Source organism: Bos grunniens, chromosome X (assembly GCF_055505025.1).
Source record: "Bos grunniens cultivar Pamir isolate PY7600 chromosome X, Bosgru_T2T1.0, whole genome shotgun sequence".
In the NCBI taxonomy this organism is placed as follows: domain Eukaryota; kingdom Metazoa; phylum Chordata; class Mammalia; order Artiodactyla; family Bovidae; genus Bos; species Bos grunniens.
The window spans coordinates 89,052,895-89,076,080 of NC_141194.1; the positions used below are offsets into that span (position 1 = coordinate 89,052,895).

General features: G+C 40.8%; 1 protein-coding gene across 2 annotated transcripts in view; it reads right to left on the reverse strand.

Moving 5' to 3' along the window:
* Positions 1-3,364, reverse strand: part of RADX (RPA1 related single stranded DNA binding protein, X-linked) — a 101,438-nt gene extending 98,074 nt beyond the window's left edge. The window contains exon 1 of one of the 2 annotated variants that reach the window (XM_086389676.1): positions 2,093-3,364. In XM_086389676.1, coding sequence (XP_086245802.1) covers positions 2,093-2,735 — 643 coding nt within the window. In that variant the 5' untranslated portion in view covers positions 2,736-3,364. The remainder of the gene's footprint in view (positions 1-2,092) is intronic. The other variant, XM_086389674.1, reaches the window with a different exon arrangement.
* Between the last annotated feature and the right edge of the window lie 19,822 nt (positions 3,365-23,186).

Below are 23,186 nucleotides of genomic sequence, written 5' to 3' on the forward strand. Positions count from 1 at the left end.
AAAAGTGTATACAAATATGTGTGCTAAAGACACTTGAGAGAAGTAGAAATAACAAATCATAAAATGTAATATAATCATTTTTCCCCATTTTGAGTGGAAAGTTGAAGCCATAAGAGGAGGTAAGGAGGGTCTTTTACTCCATCCAAACATTTTATTATTCTTCTTCTATATAAATTTATTTATTTTAATTGGAGGCTAATTACTTTACAGTATTGTTTTGGTTTTGCCATACATCAACATGAATCTGCCACGGGTGCACACATGTTCCCCATCCTGAAACCGCCTCCCACCTCTCTTCCCATACCATCCCTCTGGGTCATCCCAGTGCACCAGCCCTGAGCATCCTGTATCCTGCATCGAACCTGGACTGGCGATTCGTTTCACATATGATATTATACATGTTTCAATGCCATTCTCCCAAATCATCCCACCCTCACCCTCTCCCACAGACATTTTATTATTAAAAACTTCAAACATACAACAAACCTGAAAGAACACCAATACTTCTAGATTTGTCATTAATACTTTACTGTACTTGGGTCTTACAATATACTTTTAAATATAAAGTTTGGATTTTTAGTACATGGACCTTGCCTTTTGCAATAAAAATATGGTTTAAATAATGAATAGATATTACTTTCATAATCAGAGAAATGAAATAACTTTTTACAAATCATTATTCTCAGTTCTTCTAGAGCACCAATTTTTCATTTGTACATTCAGTTCTAAAAATAAAAATATTCAACAGAGTAGTAATGCACTACTGCTTTATTCCATGCTTGAGATTAAAAAAATAATAATTGCATTATTTCATCCCTGAAATGAGTATCTTGTTCTTAAAGTTTAAGTTTTTTAAATCATCCTTAGCTACACATTTCGACAGCCACCTTCTTTTTCTTATAACTGGATATTACTTTAATTGCTTATTTTCATCTCAATTATCTTTTCAAGTCTGTTGCTGTTACACATCATAGCATTACTACTGCAATGTTAAAAAAAAAAAAAACCTGAAAAGCAGTAAATGCAGAAAATTCTCTTTCTCGCTCCAGTACTTTCGCCTTTATTTTTTGCACTTTATTTCTTCCCCTTTCCATATACCTTCTGCCAAGTTGCTTCAGTCGTGTCCGACTCCATGCGACCCCAGAGACGGCAGCCCACTAGGCTCCCCCGTCCCTGGGATTCTCCAGGCAAGAACCCTGGAGTGGGTTGCCATTATCTTCTCCAATGCATGAAAGTGAAAAGTGAAAGTGAAGTCGCTCAGTCGTGTCCGACTCCTAGCGACCCCATGGACTGCAGCCTACCAGGCTCCTCCGTCCATGGGATTTTCCAGGCGAGAGTACTGGAGTGGGTTGCCATTGCCTTCTCCATTCCATATACCTACATACCTATAATTCTGCTCATTTCCATCTCTTATAAATAAAAATATATTTTAGAGCAGTGGCTGATGACTAAGGAGCCAGCATTATCAGGTTAACTTCCTTCTTATGAAACTGAACTTAGATTAGTTTTGTTCGTGGTAAGTAATAAACACAAAAATGAGAACTTCAAGCTTTTCCACAAAAATCACACATTCCAAAAACAGTATTTAGGTAACTGCTACAGTTAACGGTATACAAATGGCATTTCATTAAATGTAAACTAAGGAATAAATCACCGAACATCCTTTTTTGAATCAAAGTTTAAAAAGGCAAACCCCAAATTTTTACAACTTTTATGCCGAATTCAAATCTTCCCAACAACACAGAAAGTACTACTTCCATGACTGGAATGGGAATAGAACTAAAATGAATTTCACTCCGTCAAATGTATAACCAACACATGAGGAACAATGACTGCAATGAGACTACGTTCGTCAGATTAAATTTAAACCACATGCAAGCCACTTGCCGAAATGGCCCCTTTTCACAATCAACCCAAGACACAAGCTGTGCAAATTTCATTAAGCGACCGTCTCCGTCACCCTGCAAAGCTTGTCTCTTACCACTCCCGGCTTATAATTAACAAGACCCAAACACCTTCGTTTCCTTTTCCATTAAAGTGAATTCCTAAAAACTATTTTTTAACCCCCCCGGCATTCCCTCCAATTACTTACGGTTAAATTCGTGCTCCTTTGGTTGCTTATTGTTTAGCCAGATATCTCCATACGGATCTTCGTTATTCCACAGGGGCAGGTAATGACTTTTTCCGCCTCTTAAAGGTCTCTCGGGGACCTCTCGGTGCGCACTATTTCTGAAGGGAGTTTCTAGAGAAACAGACTCCAGCAACTCCCCACAGAGAACGTTATCTATGCACAAGATTCCCTGGCCTATTCTTTTCTCGTTGTAAATGCACGAGACTCTGAAAATTCTCACTTCTATGCCAACTTTGAGGATATTTTTATATACGAGAGAATTCAGGCTGGGGTCCAGGTAGCACTTCTCTTGGTACACCCCGTCTGAGATTGTCACATCAAAGCAGTAAAGCGGAGGTTTAGGTTTCACGTCGCGTGGCTCATCCTCTAACAGGTATCTCTGGACGGCCAAAACTGCAACAGGAACCACCTCCAATGGGGTGACCCACCGGCGAGGTGAATCTATTACTTGCTCAAAAACCTTTTGGATCCAGGACCGGCGCCCTAAGGCACCGACCCGTCGGACCACACCTCTCGGGACCGCAGCCCCATTTCTCTCAGGGTGCGGCATATCGACCCCAGCCTGGGATGGGTCAGCCTGAGGCTGACCCGACTCACCAGACATTGCTAGGTGACTGCGTACCCTCTTCGCTTTCAAAAGCCAGCTTGCCGGGTCCGAAGCTAAAAGAATAAGAAACTGCGCGCTCGAGCCTTAAATGTTACTCGGCCCCAGGGGGCAGGTAAGGCTCCGCCCCGTCGCGAAGCTACAAAGACTTTACGCGTGTGTGCTTCGGCTCTCTGGCCCTGCCCCTCGCCAGGCGGGCTTCTGTATCCCAGGAACTATTATTAGGCAGTAACGCACTGTGGTGTTGGAGAAGACTCTTGAGAGTCCCTTGGACTGCAAGGAGATCCAACCAGTCCATTCTGAAGGAGATCAGCCCTGGGATTTCTTTGCAGGGAATGATGCTGAAGCTGAAACTCCAGTACTTTGGCCACCTCATGCGAAGAGTTGACTCATTGGAAAAGACTCTGATGCTGGGAGGGATTGGGGGCAGGAGGAGAAGGGGATGACAGAGGATGAGATGGCTGGATGGCATCACTGACTCGATGGACGTGTGTCTGAGTGAACTCTGGGAGTTGGTGATGGACAGGGAGGCCTGGCGTGCTGTGATTCATGGGGTCACAAAGAGTCGGACACGACTGAGCGACTGAACTGAACGGAACACACGTGGTTGCGCGGCGGGTTCTCTAACTTAGAGCCGGCTGGAATGCCCGGATTGGAGAAGCGGGAAAAGCTCTGGTCGCCAGGGTTTCCAAAGCAAAGTAACCAGAGGGAGGGGAGGAGCCCTCGTGACACTTCTAGGAGGGAGGGTACCGAGAGGCTACGGTGACGAGAACTGGCTGGAAGCCAGAAGCAAGTAGTCAAAGCTCAGAGTTGGGGGGGTGGGGTGGGGCGGGGCCTTTGGCAGAATCTTTACCATCTGAGCCACCAGGAAAGTCCCCTTGGGCCAGTGACAGAAAGTAAATGGGGGCTTCCCAGGTGGCACTAGTGGTAAAGAACCCCCCTGCCAATGCAAGAGACGCGTGTTCGACCCCTGGCTCGGGAAGATCCCCTGGAGGAGGGCATGGTAACCCACTTCAGTATTCTTGCCTGCTGCTACTGCTGCTAAGTCGCTTCAGTCGTGTCCAACTCTGTGCGACCCCAGAGACGGCAGCCCACCAGGCTTCCCTGTCCCTGGGATTCTAAAGGCAAGAACACTGGAGTGGGTTGCCATTTCCTTCTCCAATGCATGAAAGTGAAAAGTGAAAGTGAAGTCACTCAGTCGTGTCCGCCTCTTAGCGACCCCATGGACTGCAGCCCACCAAGCTCCTCCGTCCATGGGATTTTCCAGGCAAGAGTACTGGAGTGGGGTGCCATTGCCTTCTCCGATTCTTGCCTAAAGAGTCACAAAGAGTCGGACAGGACTGAAGCGACTTAGCACGCACGTACACAGGCCATCCATGTTATCACGTTCATGTATATTGCATGCATGTGTGTTAAGTCACTTAATCGTGTCCTACTCTTTGCCAGCCTGTGGGCTGTAGCTCGCCAGACTCCTCTGTCCATGGGCTTCTCAGGCAAGAGTACTGGGGTGGATGCCGTACCCGCCTCCAGGGGATCTTCCTCACCCAGGGATTGAACACGGGTCTCTTACGTCTCCTGCATTGGCAGGCAGGTTCTTTGCCACTAGTGCCACCTGGGAACCCCGGGCTTTTGGTAGTATTAACAAAACTGGATAAAGTATGCACAGCCTTTAGGACAGTTCCTGGTGCAGAAAATCCTCCATAAACATTAGCTGCTCTTGCTATTAGCGTTCACATAATTGTAGTGGCTCACTGAGTGCAGGTTGGGTGAATTTACGATTAAATGCAAATGAAGACAGAAAACTATAGAACTGGCTTGTGAAGGGCTCCCTTTAGTTTACAATTTTTAAAATATATTTTATACAATATCTGGCTTAAAATACAGGCAGGATATAGAATTTCAGAAGCTGCATTTCTAAACTACAAGGAATGTATAGGGAATGAATGTAATGTGAAAATTCTGAGAAGAATAGTGAGAATTTATATATATTTATATATCTCCAGATGCACCAGTATACACAGAATGTAGTGATTGTCCAAGAATATTTTCAAAGATAGAAATAAGCATGCCTTGATTATATTAATCTCCCTTGGCTCTCTATTTCATCATTCTTAATTCACTATTTATGAAGTCCCTACCAAAAGGCAGGCACTGTTCTAGACCATTGCAGATAACAGTAGTCAGGCTCCTTTACTCAAGCTTCTCACTGCTTGGGCTGAAGAACCCTACCATTATTAATATTTAACCAATTCACTAATTCTACATGTATTTATTGAGTGTCTGCTCTAGACCAGGTGCAGCCTTGCCTTGGAGACCAAAAAACATATTAAGGGGAAAGTGAGGAGAGGGAGCAGGAGTTAATGTGTATTAATACAATATGATTAAGGGAGGGTTTTCTATTCAGAAATTGAACAGAGCAGAGACCTGCAAGAAGTGAGGGAGTGAGTGTGTGGACTTCTTGGGAAGAGACACTGAAATTGGAGGGAACAGCAAAAATAGATTCTGTGATAGAGAAACATTCTTGATATCTTTTTAAAAATTTTATTTATTTATTTTGATTGGAGGCTAATTTCAATATTGTGATGGTTTTTGTCATATATCAACATGAATCGGCCATAGGCATACGTGTGTTCCCTCCATCCTGAACCACCTCCCATCTCCCTTCCCATCCCATTCCTCCAGGTTGTCATAGGGCACTGGCTTTGGGTGTCCTGTGTCATACATCAAACTCCCACTGGCTATCTTACATATGGTAACGTATATGTTTCAATGCTATTCTTTCAAATCATCCCACCCTTTCCTTATCCCACTGAGTCCAAAAGCCTGTTCTTTACATCTGTGTCTCCTTTGCTGCCTCGCACATCAGATCATCGGTACCATCTTTCTAGATTCCATCTTGTTTTGCTTTGCAGTTTAAAATTTTTTTAATTGGAGTATCATTGCTTTACAATGTTGTGTTAGTTTCTGCTTTACAACAATGTGCATCAGCTATGAGTATACATATATCTCCTCCCTCGTGAGCCTCCCTCCAACCCCCTAACCCATCCTACCCTCTAGGTCATCACAGAGCATTGAGATGAGCTCCCTGTGCTTTACAGAAGCTTCACACTAGCTATGTATTTTGCACATAGTAGTGTATATATGTTAATGCCACTCTCTCAATTCATCCCACTAAAAACAAAACTTCTAATGTATGTAGCTCATCTCCCTAACTCAGGGTTTCTCAGCCTGAAGAGTCTTGACATTTGGGACTGGAAAATTGTTTGTTTTGAGAATGTCTTGTGCACTGGAGGATGTTTAGAAACATTCCTGGCCTTTATCAACTAGATGCCCTCCCAGTTGTAACAACCAAAAATATCTCTAGACATTGACAAATGTTCCCTGGGAGTCAAAATTACTCCTTGTTAGGAGCCACTAATTTAGCTAGACTATAAGCCTTTTGAGAGTAGAAATTTATTTTTCTTTATTGTTTCCTATACTTCTTTCTGTTATATGTAAAAGACACCCAAGTATTTTAAATAAGTGAAACATGTAATTCCCACTGACTCTCCACTACAGGGAATATATATATACATATATATATATATATATATATATATATATTCTAGCATATAGTAGGTGCTCAATAGTAATTGTTGAATGAATAAATGAAATGGTGGGTTTTTACTGGATTTACTGCAGGAGTCATTAAATATCAACTATCTCTATCCATGAAGAACTGCTTTTAAATCTTTCAAATATGTTCCATCAGCACCCCCTAAACTGTATGTGAAGTGAAGTGTGAAAGTCACTCAGTCATGTCTGACTCTTTGTGACCTCATGAACTGTAGCCCGCTCGGCTTCTCTGTCCATAGAATTTTCCAGGCAAGAATACTGGAGTGGGTAGCCATTACCTTCTCCAGGGGATCTTCCCAACCCAGAGATTGAACCCAGGTCTTCTGCATTGCAGGCAGATTCTTTACCATCTGAGCCACCAGGAAAGCCCAAGAATACTGGAGTGGGTAGCTTATCCTTTCCCCAGGGGATCTTCCCGACCCTAAACTGTACACTCAGTGGAATTTATACATAACAGTATGACATAATCACATTCTGGGTCTTTCTATCTAATTCATAAAAAATGCATATTGGCAGTGGTGCTCAGTAGTTGTATAATTATTGGAATTGAGAAGAAATAGCACCCATGTGTGTTTTTACAAAACTAGACACAATAAAGATATACACCAACTATGAGAACACAATGGAAGCCTTTTGTATTGTTCTGAAAATCTGCTGAAAGTGCAAGAATCAACAATCAAGGTGTATGTGTGAGTGTTCTCTGAAAGCATTATCAACACCTGTTTTAGGATTAATTATGTGATAATAGAATAAGTAAGAGAAATGACTTTTAGAGCCAATAATATATCATTTAGGTTATTGAATTTTTCTCTCCCCTCAGATCTGGACAATCTGAGATATTCAAAATACTTTAAGTAAAACATGAAGTTTATTTTGGTAGTTCACTAAATTTGGTGCAAATATCTGCCACATTGATTTTCCTCATCTTTAAAACGAGAGTAGTGAAAATATTCAGTTGTTGAAAAATTAAGCTACTTCATATAGACAGTGCTTAAGACTGTTTTTGGAACATCCTTTTTTGAATCAAAGTTTAAAAAGGCAAACCCCAAATTTTTACAACTTTTATGCCGAATTCAAATCTTTCCAACAACACAGAAAGTACTACTTCCATGACTGGAATGGGAATAGAACTAAAATGAATTTCACTCCGTCAAATGTATAACCAACACATGAGGAACAATGACTGCAATGAGACTACGTTCGTCAGATTAAATTTAAACCACATGCAAGCCACTTGCCGAAATGGCCCCTTTTCACAATCAACCCAAGACACAAGCTGTGCAAATTTCATTAAGCGACCGTCTCCGTCACCCTGCAAAGCTTGTCTCTTACCACTCCCGGCTTATAATTAACAAGACCCAAACACCTTCGTTTCCTTTTCCATTAAAGTGAATTCCTAAAAACTATTTTTTAACCCCCCCGGCATTCCCTCCAATTACTTACGGTTAAATTCGTGCTCCTTTGGTTGCTTATTGTTTAGCCAGATATCTCCATACGGATCTTCGTTATTCCACAGGGGCAGGTAATGACTTTTTCCGCCTCTTAAAGGTCTCTCGGGGACCTCTCGGTGCGCACTATTTCTGAAGGGAGTTTCTAGAGAAACAGACTCCAGCAACTCCCCACAGAGAACGTTATCTATGCACAAGATTCCCTGGCCTATTCTTTTCTCGTTGTAAATGCACGAGACTCTGAAAATTCTCACTTCTATGCCAACTTTGAGGATATTTTTATATACGAGAGAATTCAGGCTGGGGTCCAGGTAGCACTTCTCTTGGTACACCCCGTCTGAGATTGTCACATCAAAGCAGTAAAGCGGAGGTTTAGGTTTCACGTCGCGTGGCTCATCCTCTAACAGGTATCTCTGGACGGCCAAAACTGCAACAGGAACCACCTCCAATGGGGTGACCCACCGGCGAGGTGAATCTATTACTTGCTCAAAAACCTTTTGGATCCAGGACCGGCGCCCTAAGGCACCGACCCGTCGGACCACACCTCTCGGGACCGCAGCCCCATTTCTCTCAGGGTGCGGCATATCGACCCCAGCCTGGGATGGGTCAGCCTGAGGCTGACCCGACTCACCAGACATTGCTAGGTGACTGCGTACCCTCTTCGCTTTCAAAAGCCAGCTTGCCGGGTCCGAAGCTAAAAGAATAAGAAACTGCGCGCTCGAGCCTTAAATGTTACTCGGCCCCAGGGGGCAGGTAAGGCTCCGCCCCGTCGCGAAGCTACAAAGACTTTACGCGTGTGTGCTTCGGCTCTCTGGCCCTGCCCCTCGCCAGGCGGGCTTCTGTATCCCAGGAACTATTATTAGGCAGTAACGCACTGTGGTGTTGGAGAAGACTCTTGAGAGTCCCTTGGACTGCAAGGAGATCCAATCAGTCCATTCTGAAGGAGATCAGCCCTGGGATTTCTTTGCAGGGAATGATGCTGAAGCTGAAACTCCAGTACTTTGGCCACCTCATGCGAAGAGTTGACTCATTGGAAAAGACTCTGATGCTGGGAGGGATTGGGGGCAGGAGGAGAAGGGGATTTTTCTGGAACTTTGGCGACATTTGCTATTGTCTGTCTTTGTTTATCTTAATAGATGTGGCTATCTTATATGATATTATACATGTTTCAATGCCATTCTCCCAAATCATCCCACCCTCTCCCTCTCCCATATGGCAAAACCAATACAATATTGTAAAGTTAAAAAATAAAATAAAATTAAAAAAAAATAAAATTAAAAGGAAAAAAAATAGATGTGGCTATCTTATCCTAATAGAAGTGGATATCTCATTGTGGTTGGATTTATATTTTTGCAACGACTAATGATTTTTAGCTTCTTTTCATTGTGCTTATTTGGCCACTTTTATATTTTCTTTGGAAGAATGTCAATTCAGATCTTTTGCCTGTTTTTATTTGTTATTTACTTAATTTTCCCTTTGTTTATTTTTATCATTTCCTTCTGCAGGAGATCTTCCCAATCCATGGATCAAACCCCCATCTCTTGTTTGGTAGGTGGATTCTTTACCACTGAGCCACCTAGGAAGCCCTCCTTTGCCTATTTTTAGGGCTTCCCTGGTGGCACTAGAGGTAAAGAATCTGCATGCCAATGCAGGTGACCTAACAAGGCATGGCAACCCACTCTAGTATTCTTGCCTGTAGAATCCCATGGACAGAGGAGTCTGGTGGGAGTCCAGAGGGTCACAAAAGAGTCAGACACGACTTAAGCGACTTAGCTCGCACACCTATTTTTAAATGGAGTTGTTTCTTGATTATTGAGACCTCAAAGAGGTCTTTATAGGGCTTCCTTGATGGCTCAGTGGTAAAGAATCCACCTGCAATGCAAGAGATACAGGAGACACAGGTTCAATCCTGGGGCCAGGAAGATCCCCTGAAGAAGGAAATGGCAACCCACTCCACTATTCTTGCCTGGGAATTCCCATGTACAGAGGAGCATGGCAGGCTACAGTCCAAAGGGTCGCAAAGAGTCAGATGCAACTGAGCAGCAATGGCTGTTATTTTGTTATCTTCTAGATACAAGTCCTTTATCAGATATATGATTAACAAACATTTTCTTTGATAATGTGGGTTGTATCTTAATTTTCTTGAATGTGTCTTTTGTAGAATCTGCTTTTCCTTCTCCTCCTTCTTATTCATTTTACTCATCTTTGCCATTTCATCTTAGAATATTGAACCTCTTCATATAAGGCATCATTATCCTCTCTGATAGCTTCTCTTGAGTGATGTTCTACTGATCCTGGGACTCATAGAAAATGTGCTCCAGTTTATTTGTGGTAAGGATAGCTTCAGCAGCAGCATTTAGGGATTCTTCCTCAAGAACTTCAGGGGCTTCCCTGGTGGCTCAGTGGTAAAGAATCCAAATGCAGAGGACACGGGTTTCATCCCTAGTCCAGGAGGATATCACATGCCACAGGGCAGCTAAGCCCTGCACCACAACTACTGAGCCTGTGCTCTAGAGCCTGGGAGCTGCAACTACTGAGCCATGTGCCACAACTACTGAAGCCTGTGCATCTGGAGTTCATGCTCTGCCACAAGAGAAACCACAGCAATGAGATGCCTGTGTGCTGCAACTAGAGTAGCCCCAGCTCACTGCAACTGGAGGAAAAAAGCCCATGCAGCAACAAAGACCCAGTACAGGCAAAAATAATAAACAAATAAATAATTTTTAAAAAAAGAACTGCAAGAAGACAAAAACAACTAAAGAAGGAATCATTATTTACCCACTTAACTGGAAAAAAATAAAAAAGCCTAGGAATGCCAAGTGTTGTAAAGAATGTCAAACAATAAACCAGTGTAAATTTTTTCACTAGTTGTAAAGTTTATCATATATACACCATATGATCCATAAATACTCCTTTGTATATACCCAAGAGTAGTAGTGTTTGTCAAAGGAAAAGATGGTATTAATATTTTGTGGAGAGATGATCTTTATTTGTACTGGGTAGTACCAGACATTATAGGATGTTTAACATCTGGCCCTCACCTTCTAAATACCAGTTGTACTCCCCAATCCCTGGGACGATCAACACATCCCAGGTAAGAACCACTACCCAGATCAGATCAGATCAGATCAGGTGCTCAGTCGTGTCCGACTCTTTGCGACCCCATGAATCGCAGCACGCCAGGCCTCCCTGTCCATCACCGACTCCCAGAGTTCACTCAGACTCACATCCATCGAGTCAGTGATGCCATCCAGCCATCTCATCCTCTGTCGTCCCCTTCTCCTCCTGCCCCCAATCCCTCCCAGCATCAGAGTCTTTTCCAATGAGTCAACTCTTCGCATGAGGTGGCCAAAGTACTGGAGTTTCAGCTTTAGCATCATCCCTTCCAAAGAAATCCCAGGGCTGATCTCCTTCAGAATGGACTGGTTGGATCTCCTTGCAGGCCAAGGGACTCTCAAGAGTCTTCTCCAACACCACAGTTCAAAAGCATCAATTCTTCGGCGCTCAGCCTTCTTCACAGTCCAACTCTCACATCCATACATGACCACAGGAAAAACCATAGCCTTGACTAGATGAACCTTTGTTGACAAAGTAATGTCTCTGCTTTTGAATATGCTATCTAGGTTGGTCATAACTTTCCTTCCAAGGAGTAAGCGTCTTTTAATTTCATGGCTGCAGTCACCATCTGCAGTGATTTTGGAGCCCAGAAAAATAAAGTCTGACACTGTTTCCACTGTTTCCCCATCTATTTCCCATGAAGTGATGGGACTGGATGCCATTATCTTCATTTTCTGAATGTTGAGCTTTAAGCCAACTTTTTCACTCTCCTCTTTCTCTTTCATCAAGAGGCTTTTTAGTTCCTCTTCACTTTCTGCCATAAGGGTGGTGTCATCTGCATATCTGAGGTTATTGATATTTCTCCCGGCAATCTTGATTCCAGCTTGTGTTTCTTCCAGTCCAGCATTTCTCATGATGTACTCTGCATATAAGTTAAATAAACAGGGTGACAATATACAGCCTTGACGAACTCCTTTTCCTATTTGGAACCAGTCTGTTGTTCCATGTCCAGTTCTAACTGTTGCTTCCTGACCTGCATACAAATTTCTCAAGAGGCAGATCAGGTGGTATAGCTGCATTAGAAGATGTGAAAAAGAATGTTCAGTAGCATTATTAATAATAACTCCTAACTGGAAACAGCCCAAATATTTATAATAGAAGAATGAATAAATAAGTTGTGGTATAATCACCTAGTGGAATATCCTGATAACCTCATGATACCAGCATACCAGCCCTCATTTGCTTATATCTAGGCCTTTAAATTTAAGAGTAAAATAATCTTACTGTCTTGTTGAGTCGCTCTTTTATTTCCCAGTCTCTAAAAAATACTGGTTTGAAAATTAATGACTTAGAAATGAGCCCTGATCTTTGGTAAGGACCACATTAAACAAATGTGGTATTACAATGAGATTTTTTTCCCCTTTTAATCACTAGGTTGTTCCCTAACGTATATGAAATGTTTAAGACTTAGGCATAATGCTGGCTGATGCAATTTGAGTATGAGATAGCATTCTGAGTTTAGATACTGCTATTACTTTTGAAACTAAAGTATACAGTTGGTTTCTAGCTATATGATTTATAAGGCAGATTACTGTGCCTTAGCAAATCAGCCTTTGAATGTCTGGTCATTTTTTAAAACTTAATTAATTTATTTATTTTTGGCTGTGCTGGGTCTTCGTTGCTGCCCGCGGGCTTTCTCTAGTTGCGGCAAGAGCGGGCTACCCTCTAGTTGCAGTGGGCAGGCTCCTTATTGCAATAGCTTCTCTTGTTGCAGGGCACAGGTTCTAGGGCATGTTGGTTCAGTAGCTGTGATGCATGGGCTTAGTTTTTCTGTGGCATGTGGGATGCTCCAGGATCAGGGATCAAACCCATGTCCCCTGTAATGTTGGCAGGCAGATTCTTAACCTTTAGACCATCAGGGAAGCCCTGTCTAGTTATTTTTAATGTAGTTAAGTTGTTCAAATCTTGGATATCTGGAGGTCTTCAATGTGCTTGGATAGCCTGGACCTTGAATGTTTTGCTAATTTTCATAAAAACAGGACTTGGCTGGCTTCATAAGATAGAAGCCTTAATGGTATTCTCTCTTAAACAGCTTGGATAAAATTCTCATCACTAATCTGTGCTGGTGCTGTTGTAACATCTGGTTACACATGGTTAAGGTCGTGCTATTCCTTTTCTAACTAGACACAGTTTTCCGGAAGCCCCAGTTTCTTTGGTGGTACCCCTCAGTTCAGTCCCTCAGTCATGTCCAACTCTTTGTGACCCCATGGACTGCAGCACGCCAGGCTTTCCTGTCATCCCCAGATCCTGGAGTTTGCTCAAACTCATGTCCAGCAAATCGGTGATGCCATCCAGCCATCTCATCCTCTGTCATCCCCTTCTCCTCCTGCCTTCAATCTTTCCCAGCATCAGGGTTTTCTAATAAGTCAGTTCTTTGCATCAAGTGGTACCCTAGGCTGTTGAAATTATTTCATGTACCCTTATCCTTTTCCAAAGTTGCCTATATTCTGGAGAATTATGAGAAATTGCAACTCATCTTTCTCTTTGGTTGGGGATCTTTCACTTTCATCCCTACCACATCTCAGAAGACAAGCATCAGCAAAATATACATACATATATATATAGAGAGAATATATATAGAGAAGATATATATATATATATATATTCTCTATCAATAGTTTGCATAGAATGATGCTAAAGCTGAAACTCCAGTACTTTGGCCACCTCATGCGAAGAGTTGATTCATTGGAAAAGACTCTGATGCTGGGAGGGATTGGGGGCAGGAGGAAAAGGGGACGACAGAGGATGAGATGGCTGGATGGCATCACGGACTCGATGGACGTGGGTTTGGGTGAACTCTGGGAGTTGGTGATGGACAGGGAGGCCTGGCATGTTGTGATTCATGGGGTCGCAAAGAGTCGGACACCACTGAGCGACTGAACTGAACTGAACTGATAGTTGGCATCCAGTTTAACTAACTAGAAATTGAAGTGTGTTAGTCGCTCAATCGTGTCTGACTTGTGTCTGACTCTTTGTGATCCCCTGGACTGTAGTCTGCCAGGTTCCTCTGTCCGTGGAATTCTCCAGGCAAGAATATTGGAGTGGGTTGCCATTCCATTCTCCAGGGGATCTTCCTGACCCAGGGATGGAACCTGGGTCTCCTGAATTGCAGGCGGATTCTTTACCACTTGAGCCAAAGCTAGCTTTTAATTTGACTAACACAAATTTAAATTCTCATTCTCCTGCTTACTATTTGTTTATCTTGACCAAGTTACCTAAACTCTCCAAACCTGGTTCCTCTTTTTAAAAATGGAATGAAGGGAATTCCCTGGCAGTCCAGTGGTTAAGACTCCAGGACTTCTACTGCAAAGGGCACAGATTCAATCTCTACTTGGGGAACTAAAGATCCCACGTGCTGCATGGCATGACCGAAAAAAAGAAGAAGAAAAAAAAGAGAAATAAATAATCAGGACTTCTCTGGTGTCTCAGTGGTAAAGAATCTGCCTGCCAATGCAGGAGACACAGGTTCAATCCCTGATCCAGGAAGATCCCACATGCTGTGGAGCAACTAAGTCCTTGTGCCATAACTACTGAGTCCGTGCTTTAGAACCCATGCTCCATGACAAGAGAAACCACTACAATGAGAAGCCTGTGCACTGCAGCTAGAGAGTATTCCTCACTCACCGCCCCCATGCACCAATGAATGCCCAGCATAGCCAAAAATAAATAAATGAATAAAGAAATATTATAAAAAGAAACAAAAAAAGAAATAAATAATGATAGGAAAAGTATCCTAACTCCTTTAGTAGTCAAGAAAATGCCCATTAAAATTACTTATAAAATTGCCCCCCACCCAATTTTGAAGCATCATAATTTGTTATTCATTGGCTGTCATTTTGTCTCACCTCCAAGTTGTTGGATATTATTTAGGCCAGAGGAACAGGAGGAAGATGATCATATTATTAATAACTGAACTGCAGGGAAAGTGCCAGTCTCAAGGATACTGAACTTCACTGGAATATGGCCAGACTGCTCATGTATCTTTTATGCATTTTCTCCTCCCATCCTATAAGACTAATCAAAGCTCTCAACAAATGACAAGGCTAGAAGATATCTCTTCTCTTTTCTGTACTACAGAGAATTATATCTATGTTAATGAAGAAGAAATATTCATGATATATTGAGCTAAATACATACACACACACTGAATATGAGAAAAGTGTGGAATAATACATAGAAGGTTATCTGGAGTTTGCAGGTGAAGAAGGAAAAGGGGTGAAATTATATATATTTTTATAAGATCAACATATTATTTACTTGTTTTCAGTAAACACAGGCTAATTTTATAATTCTGGAAGAAAATTTGATCACAGATTGAAGAAATATACAAATTTGAAAACTTTTAATTCAATATGGATATATAGTTTAAAATATATTTTATTATCATTTATTATTAATATAAGCTTAAAACTTATAATTAACTTATCACCTTAAAGTAAAAATATATTTTTATTTTTTGGCTGTGCTGGGTCTTCATTGCTGTGCTTGGGCTTTCTCTCGTTGTGGCAAGCAGGGCCTACTGTCTAGCTGTGGTGTACGGACTCCTCATTGTGGTGGCTTGTCTTGTTGCAGAGCATGGGCTCTAGGGTGCACAGGCTTCAGTAGCTGTGGTGCTTGGGCTCAGTAGTTGTGGCTTGTATGCTCTAGAGTGCAGGCTCAGTAGTTGTGGTGCATGGGGTTAGTTGCCCCAAGGCATGTGGAATTTTCCCGGATCAGAGAGCAAACCAGTGTCCCCTGCATTGCAAGGCGAATTGCTAACCACTGGATCACCAGGGAAGCCCCAGAAAAATGAATATATTGCATAAACCTGAATATTCAGTGACATGAGCATCAAACATATGTTTAATTTAGAGTCATTTCACAGAAAAATTTCTATTTGTAGTATACATTTCTTCCACCAAAAGGGCCAAACATCATTCCGATAATATGAGTTATGAAGTTTTATTTATTATTGCATATGCTAAGTCGCTTTGATCGTGTCCAACTCTTTGAGACCCCATGGACTTGATCGTGTCCAACTCTTTGAGACCCCATGGACTGTAGCCCACAAGGCTCCTCTCTCCAGGCAAGAATATTGGAGTGGGGTGCCATTTCTTTCTCCATCATTGTATATAGTCTTTGCGAAATGGATGCAATAAACATGATTTTTTCTTTGAAATCACCCGTAGATCATTTGGTATTTCACAGAGGCATTTTGAGGAACACACTTTAGAAACTTGGAATTAGAAGAGTGATTTCCATACTCTTTAAACAATGCACCCTTTCTGGTAAAATATTGATTATAAATATTTATCTATTAATGATAAATTATATGTTTATTTCTCTTCTAAAATTTTATGTATGTTTAAAACCTACACGAAATTCAAAACATTAAAATGATAAAATCAAACAAAATTATGTTTTAAAAATACTTTACATTAATGCCACAAAAATGTACCTTTAAATATTTATCTTCAGGTATAAGTATTTTATTGAGCTCTGTATTGCTAAACATACTTTATTATTTTGAAAACCACGGTCAACATTTTGTGATACAATGATTAAAAGGATTGGTTCTAATTTAAAAGAAATCCTAATTGCTGACAGATAACGGTTGGATAAAATTACTTAGAAGGTATGATAATATAGCATTTGCAGAAGCCAGATAAAAGAATGATACAAACAGCTCTTTTGAGAGGCTCTTCAGTGTTATTTGCTTGCTTTTGCTCTGTATTTCCTTTTCAAATTTCTATTTTAGCTTGTAATTTTGGAAAAGCTCCTGATTATAGTAAATGACCATTGTTCTACAAAATTTATGATGTTTCAGCAAAATGAAATAGCCTCTATCACATTAATTTTCTTCTTGTCAATACATTCCAATCATCATAGTCTTTAGTCTGTTGCAGAGGTTGCAATGGTGTCAATAATTTCCCAGTCTGTCAGAAACTGGTAAATGACAGAGAACTGTCATAATCTGTATGTTACAAGTGGTACTGCCATGATGTCAGTGAGATTATCTGCTGCAGATGTTAATGGTCATAATCACAGCTTAGTGGATCACCATGTCATTGTGCACCCTGCAGCATATAGAATTGATTCAATGCTTCCTGTGTGCCAGGAACTGTGCCAAGCATTGTATAAGCATAATATCATTTAAGATAAACACTTATCCAGTTAGATGTGCTTAGTTGCTCAGTCGTGTCTGACTCTTTGCGACTCCATGGACTGCAGCTCTCCAGGCTCCTCTGTCCATGGGGATTCTCCAGGCAAGAATACTGGAATGGGTTGCCATGCCCTTCTCCAGGGGATCTTCCCAACCCAGGGATCGAACCCAGGTCTTCTGCACTGCAAGCAGATTCTTTACCGACTGAGCCACCAGGGAAGCCCATCCAGTTAGATAGGTATTATTATCTACACGAAGACTCAGAGTTTAAGCCATTTGTCAGGTGGCAAATAGCGAAGCTAGGGCTTGAATTTAAGGTTTGTGATTCCAGATGTGCTCTTTACCTATAAGCTATACTGCTTCTGGTAGTATCTGAAGTATACATTACGAAAGCTCAAAAATGTTTGGTTCTCTTCTATTTTATGCATGTTGTGTGTGTGTGGTGTTAGTCACTTAGTCATGTCTGAATCTTCGTGACCCCATAGCCCACCAGGCTCCTCTGTCCACGTAATTGCAAGGATATATTTCCTAGTGTTCTTGTAATTGGTAAGGGCCACCTAATGAGTTCTGGCCAAGGGGCTGTGAACAGAAGTGATATCTTTTGTTTCCACTTAATTGGTAATATGCAACTCTCTTACCACCTTTCTTTTGTGTTCAGATGCTATAGCTTCTCAAATTCAAATAAACCTGATAACTCTGGAGAGTTACCTGAATCCATAGAGTAATTTGTGTGAGTTAAAAGCATACTTTTGTTCTGTTAAGCTACTGAGATTATAGGACTATTTGTTAACATACGTTTGTATGTGTGTGCATGCTCAGTCACTAAGTCCTATCCAACCCTTTGCAAACCCATGGGCTGTAGCCGGCCAGGCTCCTCTGTCCATGGGACTTTCTAGGCAAGAATACTGGAGTGCATTGCCATTTCTTTCTCCAAGGAATCTTCCCAACCTAGGGATAAAAATTTTGCTTGGCAGGTGAATTCTTTACCACTGAGTCACCTGGGAAACCCTAGCTTACTATAACCTGATTACTTCAGAAAACTGGTACTGGAAGTAGAGTACTGCCACAACAAAACTCTGAAATATGACATTGGCTAAGAGGTTTTGTGGTAGGATTTTTCAATGGCAAAAATGTGGTGAAATTGTAACTTGCAATAGACTCAGCATATATAATTAAGGAATTTGTAACTCCAAGAGATTGGAAAGCAATGCTAGTGGGAAAATATGGGGAAGAATCTAGAAAATAAGATGTTAGTACTATTTTTCATAGTGATGGCATTGTTCATCAATAGTTGCTGGCTTTGATTGGTGTGATGGTTAATTTTATGCGTCAACTTGATTAGGCTAATAAGAAATGCTCAGATAGCTGATAAAGCTTTATTTCTGGGTGTGTCTGTGAGGGAGTCTCCAGAACAGATTAGCATTTGAATCAGGAGACTGAGTGAAGAAAACTACCATCACCAATGTGGGTAGGCATCTATCAATTTGTTGAAGGCTTGGATAGAACAGACAGACAGAGAAAGGGCAGTTCACTCTCTCTACTTTGACAAAACACTCATTTTTTTCCCTGGTCATTGGATATCAGCACTCCTGGTTCTTAAGTTTTGGGATTCAGACCGGGAATTACACCATCAGCCCCTCAATTCTTAGTCCTTCAGACTGAGTTACATCACTGGCTTTCCTGGTCCTCCAGCTTGCAGATAGCAGATGCAGGGACTTCATGGCTTCCATAATAGCATAAGCCTACAAGAAATTTCTCTCTGTGTGTGTGTGTTTCTCTTTCTCTCTGTCACCGTCTATCTATAATATATACATATAACATATATATATATATGTATATCTTAATGGTTCTGTTTCTCTGAAGAGCTTGAGTAATTCAATTGACAAGAATAGCTCAAGAAAGAATTAGCTGGTTTGCAAGCAGAAATAAAGGGGAATATTGGGAGACTGGGATTGACATATACACAATACTATATATATATATATAGTATTGTGTATATGTATGTATAAAATAGATTAATAAGGACCTACTGTATAGCATTGGGAGTGAACTGAAAGTCACTCAGTTGTGTCCGACTCTTTGCGACCCCAAGGACTATACAGGAATTCTCCAGGCCAGAATACTGGAGTGGGTAGCCTATCCCTTCTCCAGTGGATCTTCCCACTGGAGAACCAGGGTCTCCGGCATTGCAGATAGATTTTTTACCAACTGAGCTATCCAGGAAGCACAGGGAGCTATACTCAATACTCTGTAATGATTTCGATTCACTTTGCTATGCACCTGAAACTAACACAATGTTGTAAATCAACTATAAAATGTGAACGTGTTAACCACTCAGTCATGTCCCTGCTCTTCATGACTCCATGGGCTGTAGCCCTTCCAGGCTCCTCTGTCCATGGGATTCTCCAGGTAAGAATACTGGAGTGGGTTGCCATACTATACACCAATAAAAAAATTTTTTTAAGAAATAAAGGGGAATAGTTTATGGTTGGAAAATCCAACTGTATTTCAACCTCAAACTGTAAAAAATAAGATTGAGAGATCTTTGGAAGGACAAATACCCATTGAGATGTTTCAAATTATTAAAATGTATCATGGGAAAATCAGACTAATTTAGTATTAAATAAAATACTCAGGTCAAAGATTACCTTAATGTGGTTTTTCCACAGAAGACTGACAACCTCAAGTTAATCCACATTAAAGAAATGGGGAGATATGGGAGCAAGAAAGAAAAAACAAAAACAGTCTATGGCAAATCTGAAAACTACATCTGCATAAGAAGTGCAGGTGTGGTTATTGGCACATGTTGCTGACTGAAACCAAGTCTGTTTTTGAAACAATGGAACTGTTAAACCATAAGCCTGTAAAAAAGACTTATACCACTCCTTGGACCACCAGGATGAAAATAATTCTATGTCATCAGGGTCAATTTAGGCCATAAGACTTAAAAACAACTCTTAGGCCACCAAAATTATATAGACAAGAAGCAGGCATACCCCTCAAGGCATACCTCAAGGCATACCCCTCATAGTCCATAATGCTTAGTTCAGATATAATACCTGTACAAACATGCGTAGAGATTCAATTACTTTTATGAAACTAGCATAGCCTTAACACAAATCTTGTAAAGATAATTCAAAATAATAAGCTAATTGTATTTATGGGTAAAAATACATCCATTTCTAATAAATAATAGTAAATATTGTGGATTGATTAGCTCAACCTCCATTCTATCTTCCTAACTGCAGTTAGAGTTCTGATGGTAAATTCATTTCTGCCAATTAGATTGACTTGTTAGATATGTATAATGTGTGTATGAGATGGAAGACATGCTGCTGTTGCTGCTGGCAATGTCATGGATATGAGACTGGTGACTCCATTTAGCAAAGACACCTTTGAGTCCAGGTGTGGCAGACATATTTGATGCCTAACATTGAATAACCTGATTTCTGACTTGTCCTGTCCATGTCAGCCAGCCTCCATCCTTGGCCACCTCAGTGTTTGCACAATGAGCCTACAAGTGGAATAGCCATGATGGTAAGGATGGATGCTATACATGGGCTCAAAAACATGGAGTACCTACCAAAACAAGCTAGCATCTTGGTGGCAAGTTGATTATTTCAGACCTTTCTGCCATGGAGGATAGTGTGAATTGCTCTTAACAGAATTGACACCTTATCCAGATATGAGTTTAGCTTGCTTTCTCTGCTGGCATCATAATGTGAAATTTACAAAATGCCTGATTCAAGGGATCCATTTTATGGTGAAGAAGGTGTGGCAATGGCCACAAGACCACAAGGACCCATTGGTCCTCTAATATACCATAGACCTCAAGATTAACTGGTCCAATAAACTGATTGAATGGCTGGTTCAAGGCACAGCTAAGGCACCAGACAGAGGACAACACCTTGCAATGTTGGGATATTGTCCTTCACAATGAATAATATCTACTTAGATATCAACAAATGATATGTAGCATTGCATTTCTAATATCTAGAATGCATGTCTTGGAACCAACTCAGTGACTCACTTACAAAATTTGTATTTCTTATTTCTACATACACAAATCTGCTTCTCACGGGGAATGCTTCCACCAGGAAACACATTAAGGGTTCTACCTAACCTGAAACTACAACTACCAGTGGTAACTTTAGGCTTCTCATTTTGATAGAGGAGAAAGCAAAGAAAGGAGTTACTATACTAGTGGGCATAACTATCTCTGATTATCATGAGAAGTTAGAGCTTCTGCTTCATAATGGAGGCAGGATAGAATATATTTGTCACTCAGATGATCCACTGGGATCTCTTTTAGTTATTCCATGTCTGATGATAGCAGTGAATGGACAACAATTACAGTAAAAGTGACTCATAATGGCAAGGCAACAAAGGGCTCAAACCCCTTGAAGATAAAATGTTAGGTTGTCCCAAAAGGTAAATGACTTAAACCAGCTCCAATGTTGGTCAAGAGCAAGGGTAATAAAGAATGAATGATAGAAGAGAATATGTTGATCAACTGGTCTTCAATCAAGATTAATCAAAGCAGGGGGGCTTCAGCTTGTTAATTAACTCTCCTAAATTACTTAATTTTAGAGACTATGGCCTGCATCTCCTTAAAAAATTTGATATAGTATACTTAATATAGGGTAATAGTGTATCTGATTAGTACAAAGGGTGAACTGAGGCAGATACACATATGTTGTGCAAAGGGTAAACTGTTGTACATTTGAGTCCTCCCTTTTAAAGAATATGTATTGTATGAAGATTCTTCAAAAAACTAGGAATAAGCTACCATATGACCCAGAAATCCCACTACTGGACATATACCCTGAGAAAACCACAATTCAAAAAGATACAAGTACCTCAGTGTTCATTGCAGCATTATTTACAATAGCCAGGACATAGAAGCAACCTAGATGTCCATCAACAGATGAAGAGATAAAGAAGTTGAGGTACATATATACAATGGAATATTACTCAGCCATGGAAGGAATGAATGTGAGTGAGCTGAACTGAGGTGGATGAAACTAGATCTTGTTATACTTACTTTCTGAAGTAAGTCAGAAAAACAAATATTGTGTATTAATGTATATATTTGGAATCTAGAAAGATGGTGCTGATGAACCTATTTGCAGGGCAGGAATAGAAATGCGGATATAGAGAATGGACTTGTGGACACAGCAGGGGAAGGAGAGAGTAGGACGAACTGAGAGAGTAGCATTGACATATATACACTATAGATAGCTAGTGGGAAGCTGCTATATAATACAGGGAGCCCAGCCTGGTGCCCAGTGCTCTATGATGACCTAGAGGGGTAGGATGGGGAGGTGGGGATGGGAGGGAGGCTCAAGAGGAAGGGGGTATATGTATGTGTGTGTATATATATATATATATGTATATATATATATATATATGTATATGTGTCTGTATATAGTTATGGCTGATTCAGGTTGTTGTATTACAGAAACCAACACAACAATGTAAACCTCCAATTAAAAATTTTTTTTTAATTATTTATTTTTCTATTTGGCTGTACCAAGTCTTGGTTGCAGCCCACATGTTCGTTAGTTGTGGCATGTGAGATCTAGGTCCCTGACCAGGGACTGAAACCAGGGCCCTGCATTGGTAGCATGGAGTGTTAGCCACTGGACCACCAGGGAAATCCCTCTTCCTTAATTCTTTAAAATTTGACTTCACTTTACATAGCAAAATTTTACTTGCTCCTTTTCTCCATTGGACTATTCATGGCACCATTAAAATGATTTCATTGTCTATTGACCAATGTTTTATTCACTTATGTTATTAGTACTCCTTAGAAGTTTCTTGTTTTGAAGGTTACTCTAGATGGGGCTCATAGACTTAGCTGTAACTGAGGTTTAACATGAATTTTTTTAGGTAACAACATTTGTGTTTTAAAAATAGTTAAACCATTCCAATCCATGATCATGCAACTAGTTTACTTTTCAGAAAACCCTATAAGGCATCCATGCCAAGATATATATATCACTAGACAGATAAGTAACAATATAGATATAGGCAGTTGGTTTTAAAATTTACTTCTGGGCAGTATAAGTAATGACTTGTAGTCAGAGTTAACTGTTGTTATTTGGAATCTTCACTGTTTAATTTGAG